Below are 18,896 nucleotides of genomic sequence, written 5' to 3'. Positions count from 1 at the left end.
ATATATATATATATATATATATATTATTGATTATGTATTACATACTGATTATACATTTTGCGTATGACATAGCAAGCTTGCTGTTAAGTGCGTAAATACACTAAAATGTATCATACATATGTAGAATGCGATGTATGAAAACCTGAATGAAATATAAAAACTATCTAAAAAAGATCACATGAATTTATAAATGTAAATAAGATAAAGTAAGAAATGTGTGTGTGTGTGTATTAACATTATATTAACTATGCCGTGCGCAGCATGGCATGATTATCTCATAAAATTATTTTCAACATGTTTAACAGTAATCAAGAAACTAAGCCCAAACTCGCAGAGTTGAGTCCCAGCTTCCAGTAGACAGAGCAGTTCCGTCCGGAGAAATCCTTAGACACGAAACTCGATTTTCATGACCATATAACAGCGCTACTCGTTGACATTTTAATGTGTCCCATACGTTCACCGAATAATCGTTGTATCCGGCGAAAAGCAAGCGCCCACTTATACTGAGATCAACCGCATTTGCTCCAAATATTATACTCTCTTTTGCATATACTGCAACTTCTCTATCAGCACGCAAATCAAACAAGCGGCAAGTAGCATCATCCGAGCCTGTTACTACAGCGTCGCCCCCAGGATGAAATCTCACCTGTGTGCACGAAATATAATATATTATTATATACGCAAAACATTAATTGATAGCACAATTCTTGTTCTTTGGTATATACGTACCGAATTAACGTCGGACTGATGTCCTTCAAAACTTTGCACACATTGCCCACTGCGCATATCCCAGATCAAGACCAATTTGTCGCAACCACCTGACACAAACGTATTCCCGGTTTCACTTGGCGCTAAATCGATGGACATAACATCACTGGAATGACCTTGGAAACTCTGTAACAATTGTCCGCTCTCTACATCCCACAATCCGCATGTGCTGTCTCCGCTGCCTGTTAATATCTGTTGATCACTGTTTGGAAATGCACAGCAGGACATATAGGACGTGTGAGTGCCGACAGTTCTTTTGTGAGTTGAGACATCATCTTCCAGACTTAATGGATATACCGTAACTTTGTTATCTAGACCGCTACAATATATAAAAAAAAAACGAGTAAGTAATAATAATTTCCTATAATTTAATATATCTTTTTCATTTGCATCTGTTATTGTAATATCTATTGTATGAAACGAATTATATTTACCCGCATGCAACTAAGGTACCGCTAGGACCATAAGCGCATGCCATCACCCATGTAGTAGGCATGCTAACAGCGTGTTCTTTATTTGTTGTGAAAGCATCCCATATGATCATTCTTCCATCCTAAAAAAAAAAAAGAAACAACATATTAATTTTATTACGTAACAAGCTAAGATCACAAGATTAGAAATGGGCTATTGTCTACCTGTGAGGAAGAAACGATATGACGCTTATCAGGAGACCAATCTGAGCATAGAACCTTAGCTTGATGTCCTTTTAAAATACGTCTGAGCTTCACATTTATACAATTAATTGCTTCAAGCCTATCTGCTACACTAGCAACTGTAAAAAATAATATATACAAGATAAATTTAAGACATAAATATAGCATATACAAAATATAAAATATTATATAAACACATTTTTTTAATCACAAAAGCTTTGATAATAATTACGTGTGATATCATTCAACTTTTGTCGTTCATCCTCTAAACGTATCTTTAAGCTTTCCGCTTCTTTCGCCAACTTTTCTATGTGTTCCAGTTCTGTTGCAGAGTTCATACTGTCTCACTTTTAGTCGACAATTTCTTCTTTGACATATAATAAAGAATTTGTCATAAACAGAGAGAATTCTTCTCATACGTGTACAAGTATAAATGTGAGGATTATCAGAATTTATATACGTACATGCATATATATATATATATTATACACACACACACACACGCATTACTTTAATGCGTGTACATTTATACATACATTTTACAAATTTGAGATAAAACAGTTGAAGACACAGTTGATTGTTACTTGTGTCACATTGGAATGCTTCAGAATTCTATTTTTGCAAGCAAAACGAAATGGAGAGCCCTCGAATTCCCGCAAATGTTTCGGTTCCAATATCTCTTATTTACAGTCATTGCGAACGATTTTCCACGTCATTTTTCTTGCCGCTGCGTTCGCTCTTCTCTTTTATTTTTTTTATGTGCGTTTATTTTCAAGCGAGAGCGAGATCTCGCCAACACGCGCTAGAACGAGGATAATCGATACGACGCGAATTGACATGAGACGAAGCAACCACCAAAAGCACCTGATATGCTTGACAAGGCGCCGCCGGTCGGCGCCGATGCACTGCGAGCGGCTGAATTACCCTTCTCTGGTCACATCTGCTGGTTTAAAAGGCTTGTTGAACACATCGTTTAAAATGATCACTCTTTAAATTCAGTAAGACAGTTTTTTTTTATTGTGTATATTTATTAAAATAAAAACTGCAATCTGACACTTGCGTGTATTGGATATATACTCGGGAATTTTTTTTTGTTGTTTCTTATACATAGAATTACATTATTTAGTACTTCTAGGTACTCGTCAACATCAATAAAACTTAGATTTTTATGTGTACATTAATGTATATCATGTTAATAGTCGCACGCAAATTTGTTTATTGATTTGTGCAATTGAATATTTGTTGCGCTTGTAACACGCATTCCAATTTCCCGCTTTCCAACGCTACGACACATTGCGCAGACATGTTTCTCTCTGTGACGTACAGAATTTGAGGAAGTAATATCAAAACGCAAGTAGAAAATTAGTTTTTTTTTTTTTTTTTACTTCTTACATTGTATAACGTACTAAATGCGCGTGGTAAAATAACGAACAACGAAATTCGAAATAATTTGCGAGTTTATATTTGCGATGTGATGTCGCTGAGATAAATCAATGTGTCTACTCGACAATGTGCGCACGACAAGTCGCGCAGATTTGGGAATTGCAGAGAGGGGGCATCACCGACACCACTACGACATTTCCCTCTCGTTCCTTGCTCCACTGTACTCGATCGATCATCTTGTCGTTTTTAACCGTTCTCCGTTCAGTGCACTGAAAAATGGCACTTCTATCGCTACGCTTGGCCTCGTCTCTGGCCAGACATCTGCCAAATACCACCGCGCAGGTAATTAAGAAAAAGAAAAGGAAAATTTTCTCATGAAAATACTTTGTCACACATGAAGTGTTCCTACACATCGGGTGGAACGTGCCGACATTTTTCACTGTGGTCATTTATCTTCGACAATTTATCTGCTTACGTACGAAAGTCAGACTATAAACAAAAAAGCCATAGAGCAAGTATTGCAATTCATAAATCATTTGATTCCTAAAAGAATTCAGTCGATGCGTTCGAAACGTCAATATATAGTGTATAATATTACATAAAGTGTTGAGGGGGAGCGACCAGTTATGTAATGAATTTTGGCAGAAAACATTTTGACTTTGATTGTATGTATTTATTTATTGTATTCACATTTGCAGATCAATTGGCCTGCAACTGTTGTAGCTTCCCGCAAATATCATGTCTCCTGCAGTCGGCGTTTAGCAGAAATCTCTGCCATCCTGGAAGAACGTATTCTTGGATCAACGCCTAAGGTAAAGCAACCTTGTCAAGGTATAATATTACTTAAGATTCAAGTTACTTAATCGAATATTGTTATTAACAGTCTTATAAATTCTATTTCTACTTTGTAATGTAAAATGTTTTGCTTTTTTTTTTTTAAAGAGGATTATAGTTTATAAAAAAAATATTGTAACAAAGATTTTTTATAGGCCAATCTTGAAGAGACCGGCAGAGTGCTCAGTATTGGAGATGGTATCGCTCGTGTCTACGGGCTGAAGAATATCCAAGCTGATGAGATGGTAGAGTTCAGCTCTGGCTTGAAGGGTATGGCGTTGAATTTGGAACCTGACAATGTGGGTGTTGTAGTATTTGGTAATGACAGACACATCAAAGAAGGCGATATTGTAAAACGTACTGGCGCAATTGTTGATGTTCCTGTTGGTGAGGAACTGTTAGGCCGGGTTGTTGATGCTCTGGGTAATCCTATCGATGGTAAAGGACCTTTGAATAGCAAATTGAGGTTCCGTATTGGAACAAAAGCTCCCGGCATTATTCCCAGGTAGTTATGGCAATGTTTTATTTTATACGTATATATATTTAGAGTGTGCACTATATTATATAATCTTTTAACAGAGTATCAGTGCGGGAACCTATGCAAACTGGAATTAAAGCTGTAGATTCTTTGGTGCCTATTGGTCGTGGTCAACGTGAACTGATTATCGGAGACAGGCAAACGGGAAAAACTGCTCTTGCCATTGATACCATCATCAACCAGAAGCGTTTCAATAGCGCTGGAGAAGAGAAAAAGAAATTGTACTGCATTTACGTCGCGATTGGTCAAAAGAGATCCACCGTCGCACAAATCGTCAAACGTTTAACTGACAGTGGTGCTATTAATTATACTATTATTGTATCTGCAACTGCCTCCGACGCAGCTCCACTGCAATACCTAGCCCCATATTCCGGATGTGCTATGGGAGAATTCTTTAGGGACAATGGAAAACACGCTTTGATCATTTATGACGATTTGTCTAAGCAAGCTGTTGCCTATCGCCAAATGTCTCTATTGCTCAGAAGACCACCAGGTCGTGAAGCTTATCCTGGTGATGTATTTTATCTACATTCTCGTCTGCTTGAGAGAGCAGCCAAGATGAACGAAAACTTGGGCGGTGGATCATTGACTGCTTTGCCCGTTATTGAAACACAAGCCGGTGACGTGTCCGCCTATATCCCTACGAATGTCATTTCCATTACCGATGGTCAAATCTTCTTGGAAACTGAATTGTTCTACAAAGGTATTCGGCCTGCTATCAACGTAGGTTTATCTGTATCACGTGTCGGATCCGCTGCTCAAACCAAAGCTATGAAACAGGTATTATACATGTTTTTTTTTTAATATATCTAATTATATCACAATATTGAATATTATGTAATCTCAAGTTATGGAATATTAATATTTTATAAATGCATTTTCGATGTTTTATAGGTGGCCGGTTCTATGAAACTGGAATTGGCCCAATATCGTGAAGTAGCAGCTTTTGCTCAGTTCGGTTCCGACTTGGACGCCGCGACCCAACAGTTGTTGAATCGCGGTGTGAGATTAACAGAGTTGCTTAAACAAGGACAATACGGTATAATCACAATTTTCATATTAATTTTCCTTGTGACATATATAAATGTACACGTTGCAATATTTGATATATATTTTTGTTTTTAGTACCCATGGCTATTGAAGAGCAAGTAGCAGTCATATACTGCGGTGTACGTGGTTATCTTGACAAAATGGAACCTACAAAGATCACCGCGTTCGAGAAAGAATTCCTTGCACACATCAGGTATGGTTTCTTATAGTACGTAATTGATATAAAATTACAACCCCATGCACTTTTGTTTTTACTTGTGATATTTTTTCTCAGGTCTACTCAACAAGATCTTCTTGCAACGATCGCGAAAGAAAATTTGATCAGTGAAGCATCGGACGCAAAATTGAAGAAAGTAGTTACCGACTTCCTCTCATCTTTCTCATAGAAAGCGATTATTTAAATGTTCATACTGTTATTAAGTCAACATAGATAATTGGAGAAAAAAATATTCTTCAAGAAAAATTGTTCTGCTGATGAGAATTGACAATGTACCGATATTGTATACTATTATATAAATCTCACATAATGCTATGAAATTTTATGCAATATCTGTACATTAGAAAATATTGCAGCAATTCCACATGATCTAAAAAAAAAAAAAACGATAAACTCGATAGCCATATACGTGTAACATATATGTATGACATATATGTAACATCTTATACACAAAAAATCGATCTTTAATAAAAATAAACTTACTGATGTTTCGAAAATATATGCGTATTATTCCTGTCTGAGTTTCAACAATGAATGCGTTAAAAATTTTTTGTAATTTAAAACAAAGTATAAAGGAACATGTATTAATTTTTACTTTTATTTTTTGTTCTGTACAAGTTTTATATTAAATTAATTCTAATTTAATTAACTTGTTTTGCTAATGCCGTATATGTACGTATATGCTTTATTAACTTGTGCAGATTTCTTGATTCACACAGAATCTTGAATAACAATCTAGAAAGACTCAAATATATGTACTCTTACTTTATATACATATATAGACAAATAATTTCAATCAAATTTCATTTTGTCTAATACAAATCATTTATATGCATAATATATACATATGTATTGCACTATTTAAAACAAGTAATGGTTATAAAACTTACATAATATAATTTTTATAAAAATTTGAATTCAACTGAGAAATCTTATAGACATTTTTTGTTCCACATCTGAACGTTCCAATGCTTTACAAAATTCTTCAAATGATATCATACCATCTCCATTTTCATCAGCTTCCACTATTGTCCTCTCTGCAATGCTAGTTAACTGTTCCTCACTGCACAACACACACATAAAGTAGATACTTATATTTTAAAAATATATAAATTTTATTACAATTGCAGAAATTGTTAATTTATAAAATATTAGAGAAAAGTAAAAACTATAAAAAATATTACCTGATATTGGCACCAACCATCATATGCAAGATAGCGAGGAGTTCTTCCTTAGAAATCAAATCGTCGTTGTCCAAGTCATACATTTTAAATGCAACTGAAACATTTAATATATGTGTAGCAATATCAAATATTTAAAATATTCAAAAGAAAAAAATGTTTTTTTTTTTAAAACTTATATATAATATCTGATACTATATATATGTTTACATTTTAACTTTTGCTGTCTAGAGTTTAATCGATTAGGACTATTCTTTTTAATAGGTCTGAAGCGGGCCAAGACTTGCATAAACTGTAAAAAGTTTACTCTATCGTTGCCACTTTCTTCGAAAAAAGCATTCACTATTCTTTCACCAAGCGGATTTATAGCCAATTCCGGGATTCGAAGAAAATCCTCTCGACTGAGCGTTCCGCAATCTCCACGATCCAGACTTGTGAAACGACTGTACAGTCGTTCAATTTGATTTGGCGTAACTGTTAGTCAACAAAAACCATATTCACACATCTTATTAAAATACTTCTATTTATACAGATAATCGCTGCCAAGATTTGTACGGAGATTAATCACAGAATATAAATAAAGTAATGGAATACTCACAACCAGTAGCATTTTGTATCTGCGCTATTTCGTCTTCACGCAGAAGAAGACTCGATCTGTTACCCATTTTTCTCGACAATCGAAAAGTAAGTACCAATTCGCTTGTGACGATCTCTCGAGCTGTTCTTTATAATAATATACTTGAACGAAATACGTAAAAATAGTTTTCTTTCTTTTTCACTCTATTGATTCCTGATTGCAAAAACTATTGTCCATACGACAGCCACTTTGATTTGTTAGGCCTTTTGATGTGTCACGGTGTACTTTCTGCATTTAAAAAACGATAATACATGCAAATACTTTACATATATACATATATGTATGTAGTTTTTAAAAATTTATATCAGAGAGGAACAAAGTTCAGAAACAGACACAGATCGAGAAAGGCGCATTTGATAATGTGTTGAACACTCGCTAATAAGTCACATGACTCTCTGACTGTTGATATATGATCACTCACAGACCTTGCACAACGGTCAATTGAAAATATTTGAGATGATTTATAATAGGTGTCACGTTGACAAAACCCAAAACATAAGTTTTGTACATAACAAAGATACAGAGAATTCGATCAATCGATCATCTTCGCGATAACCACTGGTCGATTCTGCGAATAAATTAATCTATTAAATTAATATGTATATAGTAGTTCACACTCACGTTGAATACAAACGAAGAGCAGCCATCACTTTGGACAATTTTGGACAAACTGGTGCGCGGATCGGTAGATGTCTCTATGTGTCTCTTGTTGTTTTTTTAATACATATGGTTTGTGATATAAATTTGTGATATTGAATGTAGATACCCTACTATACGACGCTGTTCTCAATTTTTTGATTTGTGCGTGCGCTTATACTTTTTGTCTTATTACACGTTATCCAATTATTCAGTGATACGTGAATTCATTTATCATATATATAAATAACGTCGCTTTTACAATTTAATATTTATCTTTGAATCGGAGATGTAAGTGATGTCTTAAAATCAGAATATTTGGAATTCTATATAGTTATGCTTGTGTTATCGTAGGGTTACGTATCTTTTACACATGGCGTAAAAAGAAAAACGCAAAAGTGCTTGATTTTCTTAAAAGTAATTGTTGTTCGCTATAAACTTACTAATATGTTTGTTAACTTTCGTTTTCTCTGATAATACCGGCAGTCTTATCTCACGTATGTGAGAACGCATGTGAATGTGCGTGGATGTTGTTACATGTGTAGTACGCGCAAGCGCGCGCTTTTACATACATATACGTTTACGTTACACAAACGCACTCAGCTGTGGTTTCGTCTCTTCGAATAGGCCGAAAAGCTGGTAATGGGAGAAAGAAATTGGAAAGATTGGAGACCTTTCGTATATGGAGGTTTAGCTTCAATCATCGCGGAACTGTGTAAGTAAATAATTTAAATGTTATGTTATTTTTTTAAAGAATTTTTTTAGATTATACGTATAGAAAGTACTGTGTAAAATTGTATATCTCATAATTTTTATAAAATTTTGATTTTATTAGGTACATTTCCTTTAGATACCACAAAAACACGTCTGCAGGTACAGGGTCAAAAGTATGATCAGAAGCTTGCACGTTTAAAATACACTGGCATGATTGATGCTTTATTACAAATATCTCAGCAAGAAGGAATAAAAGGATTGTATTCAGGGTAAATATATATATAATCATTTTATGAGCATAGAAAGTAACATGTTGTTTAAGAATAGACCATAGAAATATCTTGAAGAATCACCAGATTTTTTAATAGATCATAAATTATTAATTTGTTTTTATTATTCAGGATTAGTTCTGCCATTTTACGGCAAGCAACCTACGGAACTATAAAGTTTGGAACATATTATTCCCTCAAAAAAATTGTAACTGACACGTGGGCAACTGGCGATTTAGTCACAATAAACATTGTTTGTGCAGCATTAGCTGGAGCTTTGTCAAGTGCAATTGCCAATCCTACCGATGTGGTAAAAGTTCGTATGCAAGTTACTGGCAACGAAACAAACATGTCACTGCTTTCTATTTTCCAAGATGTATACAGATATGAGGGTATTCGTGGACTTTGGAGGGTAATGACTATTTTTTGACATATTATTTTATATATTCGATTTCTCTGAGATTGTGTACTTTGATATGACATGCACACAAACCTCATAAATATTTAAGAAATTTATGGCAAGAAATATGATTAATCAACCATAATAGCTATTTTTGCTAAACACTCCGCATGTTTAAAGTTTATTATTCAACTTATCATAATTTCATTGTAAATATTGTTTTCAAGATTGACGATTTTTGAAATTTAGAAAAAAATTATTATTATTAACACATGTAAGAGTTTTCTGTTATATGTACAAAGATGTAATAACTGAAATTAATCGCGAGTTATGTCAAAGTTTTATTATATAAAACATTTTTTTAAAGTTATTAATCATCTGGAAAGTTTTGATAATAAATATTGAAAAAAATAACAAGTGCCATATTAAATACAAAAATGTTTTTTTTTCTTGTTAATGTTTTACATAGGGTGTTGGGCCGACTGCTCAACGGGCAGCTATTATCGCGGCCGTAGAATTACCTATATATGATTATACCAAGAGTAAGTGTTTGAGTGTATTGGGAGACAGCGTTAGTAATCATTTTGTGTAAGTTTTTCCTTTTCTCTAAACGTATATATTAACACTAAAACATGTTTACTGCTGCAGTAAACTAATTTTAAATCTGTGATATTGCCAGCGCTTGTGTGCTTTTTGTTTTAGAAAAAATTATTATCACACACAGATACTCGAATATTTCATATGTGTGATCGCAACATATAACATTTTAAAAATACATTCAGATTTTTATCTCAATATATCAATTATGTTATTCATTGTCGATGTTGATTAACCCTTATCCAGTTTAGATCCAGTTTAGGTTGTTTCTACAAAAATCGAAAATCTCTCGTCGTCGATCTGCAACGTGAAATACAATACGATCTTTTATCTATAATTTTATGCTTGTTATTCATATAAATTTCCAAAATATAATTGCGCGAATAAAATTCTGTAAAATATTCCGTATATAGTTTGTGCAATTATTAAGAGAAGATAGAGTATAAAACTCTTAAATTTTAAACGTTTTATTTCCAGGTCCTTTTGACATTATCGTGCGTACGAGCATATGCGATAGACGGATTTTGTGATGACCAGAGAGGCTTGACACGGAAGGTGTGTTCAGCACTCTGTCTCTAATATAAGAATTCTTAAAACAAATAATTGTTCGATCGATTACATGTATTTATTCTTCGCAGAGGTTGCTTGAGTTGCAGTTTTGTGTTCTAAGAGCTTTTGAAAATTCTGAATTACTAACCATAAACGCGCGCCTCAAAAAACTTTCTGTAATTCGTTCATTGTATGGACCAAATTTTGCTTCATTTATTGTTTCATATCTGTGCTTGAAATTTATATATTTGATGTTTTTCTTTCATCAAAATATATAAGTGCGAACATGATGTTGCTTTTTCTTTATGTCTGGATAAGGGTTAATAGTTTTGTAAACTTACAATGTGTAATATAACTTTTGATACATTATAATGCACATTTAAACTGTGCTATATAAGTACGTGCTAACAATTATAATTTCCATTATATCTTTTAGATCGAGTTTCGTTGCTAGCATGGGAAGTGCTGTAGCTTCAACACCTATAGATGTTATTCGTGTAAGTAGATTGTGTCTATGTAAGTAGACGTTTAACACAACATAATAATTTTTATTTATTTTCTTTAACATCTAATTTTCTTTAGACACGACTGATGAATCAAAGGAGAGTATGCGTTGTTACTAGTAAACCTATGTCACACATATACAGTGGCAGTATGGATTGTTTAGTTCAGGTAAAAGAAAATCCAATTTATATTCTGTTATATTTTGTCCGTTAATTTTGACGTCGATTAATTTTTCGTTCTATGTCTTTAACCATTATAAATGTAAAAATATCGCATTTATGTCCCACACAGAGGACATCATTGAGTTTATATAAGAAAAATAATTGTTTCTCTTTTTTTCTTTCATATAGACAATTAAAAATGAAGGAGTCTTAGCATTGTATAAAGGTTTTGTCCCGACGTGGTTTAGAATGGGACCGTGGAATATTATATTTTTTATCACTTATGAACAGTTGAAACAAGTGGACCGTACGTGATGTATCGACAGGTATTTACGTGAAAAACACTAAAATTCTCATAAAAAAAAAAAACAAAAAAAAAACAAATCTAATTTAATGTAAATACTGTTATATTGCGCATTTGATGTTTCTGATAATCTCAGTTGTGTGCAAGTCGTTCAATGAAAGCGATGTGTGTTTAGTAGTTATCATAAAATATATATGAACAAATAGCGTATATGAACAAATTACTTTTGAAAAAAGTAATGTGTGATTGTAAAAAAGAAAGTAATCAGAAAGGTCCAAAAACTTCCTAAGGTACAAACTTCCATAAAGTGCTTTTAGTTGATATAATTACATGTAGAATTTACATACACCGACTTTTATTACAGGCTTCATAGACTCCTTTTATTATTCTTTCAAAAAATTTTTTGTATATTTATATATATATACATATAATGAACATTCTGTAAAATAGTAAAATTATGTCCAAGTTTTTTGTGCTTGGTTTGTCTCAGTGTCTCTTCTAACAATACTAGTCGTTATCTGCGTGTGAATATAATATTAAATGATTTTCAATACTTGGTAATGTCTGTTCACTTCTGATAGTATTACTTTTTATTTTTTTCTCTTGATCATATTTCATGATCTAGTCATTCTTAAAATGATGAGTATATATCCTATACTCTAAATTTATGTTTAAAAAACTGATTATCACCAGTTGTGATAAAATTGGTCAAACAATGCAGTCGCTAAAATCTATCTCAGCGACCAATTAAATTCAATTAAATTTTTAATCTATGTACGTGTATCATATGTTACAAATGTTAGACACAAATCAAATTTTAATTTTATTAACGCAAAAATTATGCAAATTAACGTAGTTTAAATACGTATACAAGTCTAATTTTGTTTATTTATTTACTATTTTTTTAAATAACATATTTAATCAAAATGTACATGTACAAAAAAATGTTTATTTGTGTATTTAATATTTATTGTTCTTAATTTAAAACAACGCATCTATATATGTTACAAAATACTCATTTTATGAGTTTAAATAATGTAAAAAAATTCTAATATATATATAACGTATAGAATATATATAACGTATATAACATAACATATAATATATTAAATACAATGATGTTTTATACAATAGTTTTTATCACATTATGAAATTACAATCTTTCCTAACATGTTCTGTGCCACATGAGTTGCATACAAACTTTCCGTTCCAAACTGTTTGATACTTTCGCTATTGAATGTAACTACTTGTTACTTTTTTTAACATTTATATCATAAAATACGTAAATAACAAGAACTTAATAAATTTTTGCTTTGCTATTTTAAATGTTATCTCTTGTTTGTATCAATAATAATTATTATTATACTTTTAATAAATATTACAAGGTATCTCTATGGTGTAAGTAAACTTTTTTGACTACGTGTGTACATATGCGAATCACGCAGTATGAACGGAAAGTCACCGACGCTCTACTCGACACACAACGGATTAAAATAGGAAGACTGACACAACATAGCTTATAGAAAATGTATCATTTCGCAAAACAGCGAAATGTATATAACTCTACATATCATTATAGTATAAATAGTCAAATGAAGAAACTCACTTTTTTCTGTTTTTCCCTGGAATACAAAAGTTGTACAGGAATTGAGAAATTTGTGATAAAGGTCTCCGTTACTTATTCTATGTACAAATTCCGATTATTCTCTAATGTAACAAAAGAATAATAAAAATACTATGTTACTAAATAGAATTTCGTTTAGGCCTATATCTCTGCATTATCACGCGCAGTTTTTTTTTTTTTTATACACTAATTGCGATCACTCGTAATACTGTATCATTGACCTTGACATTCCCACACAATGACTTTTCGGTCTTTTCCACCTGTTATTATCAAATTACTATCAGTTGCTAGGGTTAAGGCACAAAGAGACCCTGAAAAAAATAAATATACAAAAAAAACGATTAGTATTGTATTTGTTTCAACACTCGTTTATATATAAAATAAAAACAAATTATATCAAATTAAACGGCATTAATAATGGCAATAATAATCAGCTACTTTATTTATTGCTGTGAGCGGCAAATATCACGATATTATAAATGCACGTATTATTCACAAATTGTGCAACAATAATATAAATTTACCATCGTGGCAATGTATTTGTGAAACAAATACAGCCTTCTGATGATTCCATATGTTCAGATTCCCGTTATCATCGCCTATCAACAGGAACATATCCATCCACGTTAACGTCAACGGTACGGTTTCCAAGTTAACGGAATATATTTGTGTACTCGTTCGAACGTCTATTATATTAAATACTTTGTCTTCCGCACATGATATCACGCTGTCACCCTGTTTATCGAATGTTATCGCGTTTATCTTGCATGTATGACCTTCAAATAACAATATCAATGAGTAAAAATGATTAAAAACCGTGTATTATATATTGCAAAAAAGAGATTTTTGTCGGATATATTTATATAAAATAATAAAATGTGCGAAAGATGCACACCTTTGATAGTGGATTGCAAGTTGTAACTATCCATGCCCCACAAACACAGTTCTCCGTCTTCCGTACCGGACACTAACATAGTGTCGTCTCTGCAATTAACGTAAGGATTATTTATTCAGATTAGAAAAAATTTGTATATATTTTTAACTTTTTCACAACTTACTTCGATATGTTAATGCAAGTTATTTTAGAATCGTGATCTAATTGAGCGATAAAGTACTCCGCAGGCTTAATTTTCGATCCGGAAGTATATCCGCGCCAAACTTTTGCGGTGCAATCCCATGATCCCGATATAATGACCTGATGAGTGGCGCTCCATGCTAAACACGATACCGCGTCCTCGTGTCCTTGCAGAACGTCGATTACTCTACCAAATTCGATATCATAAAATATCCTGAAAGAAAATAATGTAATCTAGGTCAATTGCGAAACAAAAATACGTTATTTAATTATATTTGCAAAAACTTAGATATATTATACAATTTTAGTTTTTATTAATGTATTTAAATAACACTTTAGATTTATAGGCTCGCAAATGATTTTGATCACGTTTATTTGTGATATCGTTAACGTTTGCTCTCGCGCGTATTTCTCTATATATTTTTCCGTCATAACTGTGCACTTGATCCGCACTTACAATGTATTGTCCCACGATCCTGCCACGAGAATGTTCCGTTGTGACGGTGTGTAATACGAGATGCAAGACGATAGTGACAAAGAGGATAAGATAACGCTACGTGTTAATTTTCTTTCGCTTATATCGTACAGCTTTAGTGTTCCATCTTGTCCTACTGATATGATTTCGTTGCTTGTATTTTTTTGCACGATACTTCTCACACAGTCTTTATGCGCTTGAAATACTATTAGTTCTTTGAGATGAAATGAATCTTCTTTTACGTATGCATTGTCTGAAAAATTTATATACAAATTATATGTACATATAAATATATTATATGTGAAAATAATTACATACATATATACGTATATAAGAAACTACGAAAAAATGTAAAAGACGAATACCTGAAGACATAGTTTCTGGTGAAGCCAATAATGTTTCACTGTATAATAAATTTGAAACCGATGTCGAACGCTTTGGATGAGGTAGAGTGAAGACTTGCTTCGGTATCTGACCGAATTCCATAATTTGGACTTCGAGTCCGTGTCTATCGTTTATGTCTCGTATGGTATCTAAATCCACCGCTCCTTCGTAACACAAATGGAAAAATACTGCAATAAAAGTAACAATGTTAAAAAATATCTTTTATAAGTAATATATATATAAAATATATTTTATCAAGTAATTCAATTTAATTATGTTTTAATTACATTTTAACACATAAAAAAGCGGATTTTTACCATTATCAGCCTTTTCGGCTTCAATTCCTCTTTGTTTGTATCCGAAAATTAAATCAATCCAATGATGAAGATTTTGAGAAACATAATCACTTTCTAAGGCATTTCTCAGTTGTTGTACAAAATCAGATGGTCCTGAAGTGTATATAAACCAACGATATATATATATATATATATTTAATACATTGACTCTTATTTTGTTTATGCATATATATGTACACACAATTTTAACCAATAATTTAAAAAATAAGAAACAAACGACTCCCTTATATTACCGTTCGCCCAAGGAGGAAGTTGTACGTCGCCTATTTTTGTACCGTCATGTCTATAGCCAAAATCGATACCATAACTATTTATTAGAAAATCACCACCGTTGCTAATGTCATAAAACTCTGGTATCAGTTCTTTAAAGTCAGACATATTCACCAAAACATTTTTCCACACGTCAGCTACACTGTTAGGTGTTTTTGTGTTGGTAAAAGTGAAACATAAAATTGTTTCTGCACATGATAGAGTAATTACTTTATGATGTAAGATACGATAACGTAAGTAATGTACTTTTATACGTGACATTTATAGTATTTTGTCTTTTTTTCGCGAGAGAAATGTGTAATATCTCTCTTTCAAAAAAAAAAAAAATAATAATAAAGAAATCTTTTTTTATATTCGATTTTCTTCGTTTATTCAGAGCCGTTGAAGATTAAAAAAAAATAAAAAATAAATAAATGAACAAGTGAAACAAAATATATGATATGTACCTGTTGAACATTCTGTCTGGATGATCAAATCTTCCGTTCTGTAAGCAGAGCATATATTGAGGATATTTTCGTACTAAATAAAATAACACAAATCCTGGTGCGCTGTAATGAGAACCATATAAAAACTTTGGGTCGGACATTTCCAGATATCGTTCCTGCAAACGAATTTAAGACGTTTTATACATTAAATCAATGTTATATATATATGTATTAATAATAATATATTAGATATCTATAAAAATCTTATGTACATACTTTTAGTTTTTCCAGACGGGTAGGATTTAATGCACCGATAGGTTTCGAGAGATCTCTATAAACACTGATATCATTCAAATCTAAAGTCGCAGAAGTATAGTCTTGTATGATCCAAGGAAATACTGGATATTGCGTCAAATCATGAAACGTTCTATCTGCCAAACTAAGATATAATGTAATATAAATAAAATTATAAATCTTTTTTAAAAATAATGCCTTTTATACCAACAACAATCAACTCGAAATTAATATAAATTACCTATTTACGTATAAAATATAATCATAATTCGATAAATATCCGTTCTGCCATCTTATTGTCATTTGATTCGGAGGTACAGTTTCTAGAGACACTGCCGATTGTTCAAGCAAATTGTCGTATAGCTTGTCTCGATCGTCGTGATTTTGAAACGACAGAAATAAATGTTCGGTTTTACTGTCAGTTTGTCGCGTCGACTTTATTTCAAGACCCTGTAAACAGATTAATAAGAAGTGAATAGATCACAAGTGTCAATGTGTTTTTATAATGAGGTTTGCTAAGTGTTAGAATTTCATAAAAATTACAATATAGAAAGAATAATGAAGATGTTGAAATATTTACCACTTGTCGCAACAGAAATCTCCTCTTTATAATGTTCAGTATATCTTTCAGATGAATCTTGAGCACAGGATGCTGAAAATTTAACATTGATTTAAATTGAAGATATGTTCTTTTATGTTACACATAAAAACAATGACAACAAACATTTGTAATATCATATCACAAAGTGACAATTACCTGATCCATATTATTGTAAGGTTGAAAATAAATTCTTGAAGTTGTTAGCAACACTCTACCTGGATTTATCACAAGTGGTAACACTTTGTTTGCTTGTGTCTCCAAGACTACTTGTTCATACAAGTCTTCGAGCCACGATGTGTCAAAGGATACCCGCGATTGTCTGGAGTGCACAATAGCCATAATCTTCAAAATCAAAAGTGCCGTTGAAGACTTTAATAAAATATCGTGATAAATTTTTTAATAAACAAAAAAAAAAGATATTACCATAGCATTTTGCTCAACAGTCACTAAACTCGCTGCTCTGTGCAATTGCAAAATTAGCGGAAGGCAATCTTCTATCTTTGCATAATTAAAGCAGAAATGAAACACAGTATTCTGGTGTATAAATCTGTACGGTGCTAATATATTTTTCTCTAACATTTCCACATGTCGTTTACAATCTACTGACAGCATATTCCTACAGCAAATTCCAAAAAACATAAATAAAAAACAAATATAATAAGACAATAATATTAAAATTAAAGATAAAAATAAGCTCTGTATCTTTAATGTTTGTGATAGATCTTTTTGTTTATGCATTTTGCATTTTTGTTTTTTTTTTTTTCTTTTTTTCATTTAGCTATTTATCAACACAAAACTTACTCAGTTGTATCTTTGCTCAATGTACACTGCTCTACAGATGTAACTTCCTTAAGTTGAATCTTGATTAATGGCTGATTTATATCTTTATTTACAAAGACCAATGATTTGGAACATAGTTTTAAGCGTCCATCCATCCATTGCTTATTTCCAGGATTTGGACAATCTACCTTTCTCATTTGCACGCTATAATCTTCAAAAAATATTTCTCCCGGTTCCAAAAGGAGCATAGTAAATCTGCAAACACAGTTTACTCAACAATAAAAATTGAGATGTACAATCATATTTATAAGGTATATTTTACACTAAATTAATACAATCAAAAAAAATAAATTTATTTATAAAATTTAAATGCAAAACTACACACACACACATACCTTTCCTTCTCCATTGTTAAATATGTATAAATAACTGATTCATATATTAAAAAAGATATAATTACTATGTTGAATTGATCAATAGATATTGAAATAAATTTAAGCAGATTTGGTTTTTAACAACTAACAGGTTCTTGAAGTATTTATCCATACGCCACTCTGCAGACTAATAAGATAAATATTTACTTTCCTGCAATCTGTTTAGATTTGGAAATAAACTTGTGTTTATTTGATTCCTCTTTACACATTGATGAAGATTGATTAGTACAAAGTGTCGCTCGGCACCAAAGAAATAATTATTAATAAAAAAAAATGCGATTTAGAGGTTAGAAATTAGTTATTCGTTTGATGTTGTCTCTGTACCGCTAGTTTGAGATTAGAGAGAGTTGGTTAGATTATCTAGGGTATTTCATCGTACGGGTATTATTTTTTTGCTGTCCATACACTTCCTTGTGCCAGAGAGAAGCCTGAGAGCGGCCAGGTTCATAAGAGAATGTATAATCACTTTTCTGCCCCGTAAACTAGCGCATTGTTCACGAGTGGTACACATTGGAACTACGCAGCCAGTCCACGAGCGACATGTCGGTGCGCTATGTCCACAGCGTGCGGTTCTATTATGTGCTAAGTGCACGAGTTTAAATGGTCACTTTCTTTAAGTGTGTGAGTATATTCGAGAGCGTGAATTTAATTTTTTTTAAAATTTAAAATGACCGATCTCGTGATGAGAAGATGAAAAAAGAAAATAGAAAAGGATAAGAAAAAACATTGCAACTTTTCGTACAACATAAATGTGATATACAAGAAAAGATGTGATAGTCAAGA

At 32.2% G+C, this 18,896-nt stretch overlaps 5 protein-coding genes across 8 annotated transcripts; 2 read left to right on the top strand and 3 right to left on the bottom strand.

Moving 5' to 3' along the window:
- Positions 1-35: 35 nt before the first annotated feature.
- LOC109859031 (guanine nucleotide-binding protein subunit beta-5) lies at positions 36-2,445 on the bottom strand. Of its 2 annotated transcripts, none has more exons than XM_020436862.1 (6): positions 1,958-2,445; positions 1,654-1,788; positions 1,404-1,540; positions 1,203-1,321; positions 730-1,087; positions 36-646 (listed from the first exon to the last, which is right to left on the bottom strand). In XM_020436862.1, exons 2-6 carry the CDS (start codon positions 1,757-1,759, stop codon positions 317-319), a joined length of 1,050 nt encoding a protein of 349 aa, XP_020292451.1. In that variant the 5' UTR covers positions 1,760-1,788; positions 1,958-2,445; the 3' UTR covers positions 36-316. The 2 variants fall into 2 exon arrangements, with proteins under 2 accessions (XP_020292451.1, XP_020292452.1); XM_020436863.1 differs by having other exon boundaries at positions 1,654-1,785; positions 1,958-2,444.
- Positions 2,446-2,973: 528 nt separating this feature from the next.
- On the top strand, positions 2,974-5,917 carry LOC109859030 (ATP synthase subunit alpha, mitochondrial). The gene is made up of 7 exons (XM_020436861.1): positions 2,974-3,146; positions 3,503-3,616; positions 3,794-4,143; positions 4,218-4,956; positions 5,071-5,215; positions 5,302-5,419; positions 5,501-5,917. The coding sequence occupies exons 1-7, from the start codon at positions 3,081-3,083 to the stop codon at positions 5,610-5,612; spliced, it is 1,644 nt and encodes a 547-aa protein (XP_020292450.1). The 5' UTR covers positions 2,974-3,080; the 3' UTR covers positions 5,613-5,917.
- A 197-nt stretch (positions 5,918-6,114) lies between these two features.
- Positions 6,115-7,972, bottom strand: LOC109859033 (calcineurin B homologous protein 1). The gene is made up of 6 exons (XM_020436868.1): positions 7,883-7,972; positions 7,223-7,489; positions 6,835-7,098; positions 6,628-6,721; positions 6,334-6,506; positions 6,115-6,178 (listed from the first exon to the last, which is right to left on the bottom strand). The coding sequence occupies exons 2-5, from the start codon at positions 7,287-7,289 to the stop codon at positions 6,362-6,364; spliced, it is 570 nt and encodes a 189-aa protein (XP_020292457.1). The 5' UTR covers positions 7,290-7,489; positions 7,883-7,972; the 3' UTR covers positions 6,115-6,178; positions 6,334-6,361.
- LOC109859032 (mitochondrial uncoupling protein Bmcp) lies at positions 7,928-11,819 on the top strand. Of its 3 annotated transcripts, none has more exons than XM_020436864.1 (8): positions 7,928-7,990; positions 8,525-8,612; positions 8,733-8,880; positions 9,013-9,292; positions 9,750-9,868; positions 10,863-10,923; positions 11,009-11,098; positions 11,281-11,819. In XM_020436864.1, the coding sequence occupies exons 1-8, from the start codon at positions 7,988-7,990 to the stop codon at positions 11,404-11,406; spliced, it is 915 nt and encodes a 304-aa protein (XP_020292453.1). In that variant the 5' UTR covers positions 7,928-7,987; the 3' UTR covers positions 11,407-11,819. The 3 variants fall into 3 exon arrangements, with proteins under 3 accessions (XP_020292453.1, XP_020292455.1, XP_020292454.1); XM_020436866.1 differs by lacking the exon at positions 7,928-7,990 and adding an exon at positions 7,999-8,188; XM_020436865.1 differs by lacking the exon at positions 7,928-7,990 and adding an exon at positions 7,999-8,188 and having other exon boundaries at positions 8,384-8,612.
- Positions 11,820-12,465: 646 nt separating this feature from the next.
- Positions 12,466-18,506, bottom strand: LOC109859043 (protein FAN-like). The gene is made up of 16 exons (XM_020436889.1): positions 18,075-18,506; positions 17,701-17,934; positions 17,323-17,515; positions 17,056-17,241; positions 16,879-16,950; positions 16,540-16,748; positions 16,281-16,443; positions 16,026-16,180; positions 15,543-15,721; positions 15,271-15,402; positions 14,935-15,141; positions 14,552-14,822; positions 14,078-14,308; positions 13,915-14,003; positions 13,544-13,795; positions 12,466-13,330 (listed from the first exon to the last, which is right to left on the bottom strand). Exons 1-16 carry the CDS (start codon positions 18,086-18,088, stop codon positions 13,233-13,235), a joined length of 2,685 nt encoding a protein of 894 aa, XP_020292478.1. The 5' UTR covers positions 18,089-18,506; the 3' UTR covers positions 12,466-13,232.
- Between the last annotated feature and the right edge of the window lie 390 nt (positions 18,507-18,896).

This window comes from Pseudomyrmex gracilis, unplaced genomic scaffold (genome assembly GCF_002006095.1).
Source record: "Pseudomyrmex gracilis isolate BER0280 unplaced genomic scaffold, ASM200609v1 scaffold_235, whole genome shotgun sequence".
Classification (NCBI taxonomy): domain Eukaryota; kingdom Metazoa; phylum Arthropoda; class Insecta; order Hymenoptera; family Formicidae; genus Pseudomyrmex; species Pseudomyrmex gracilis.
The sequence above is the reverse complement of the archived record's forward strand: the minus strand, read 5'-3'. Positions and strand labels throughout refer to the sequence as shown.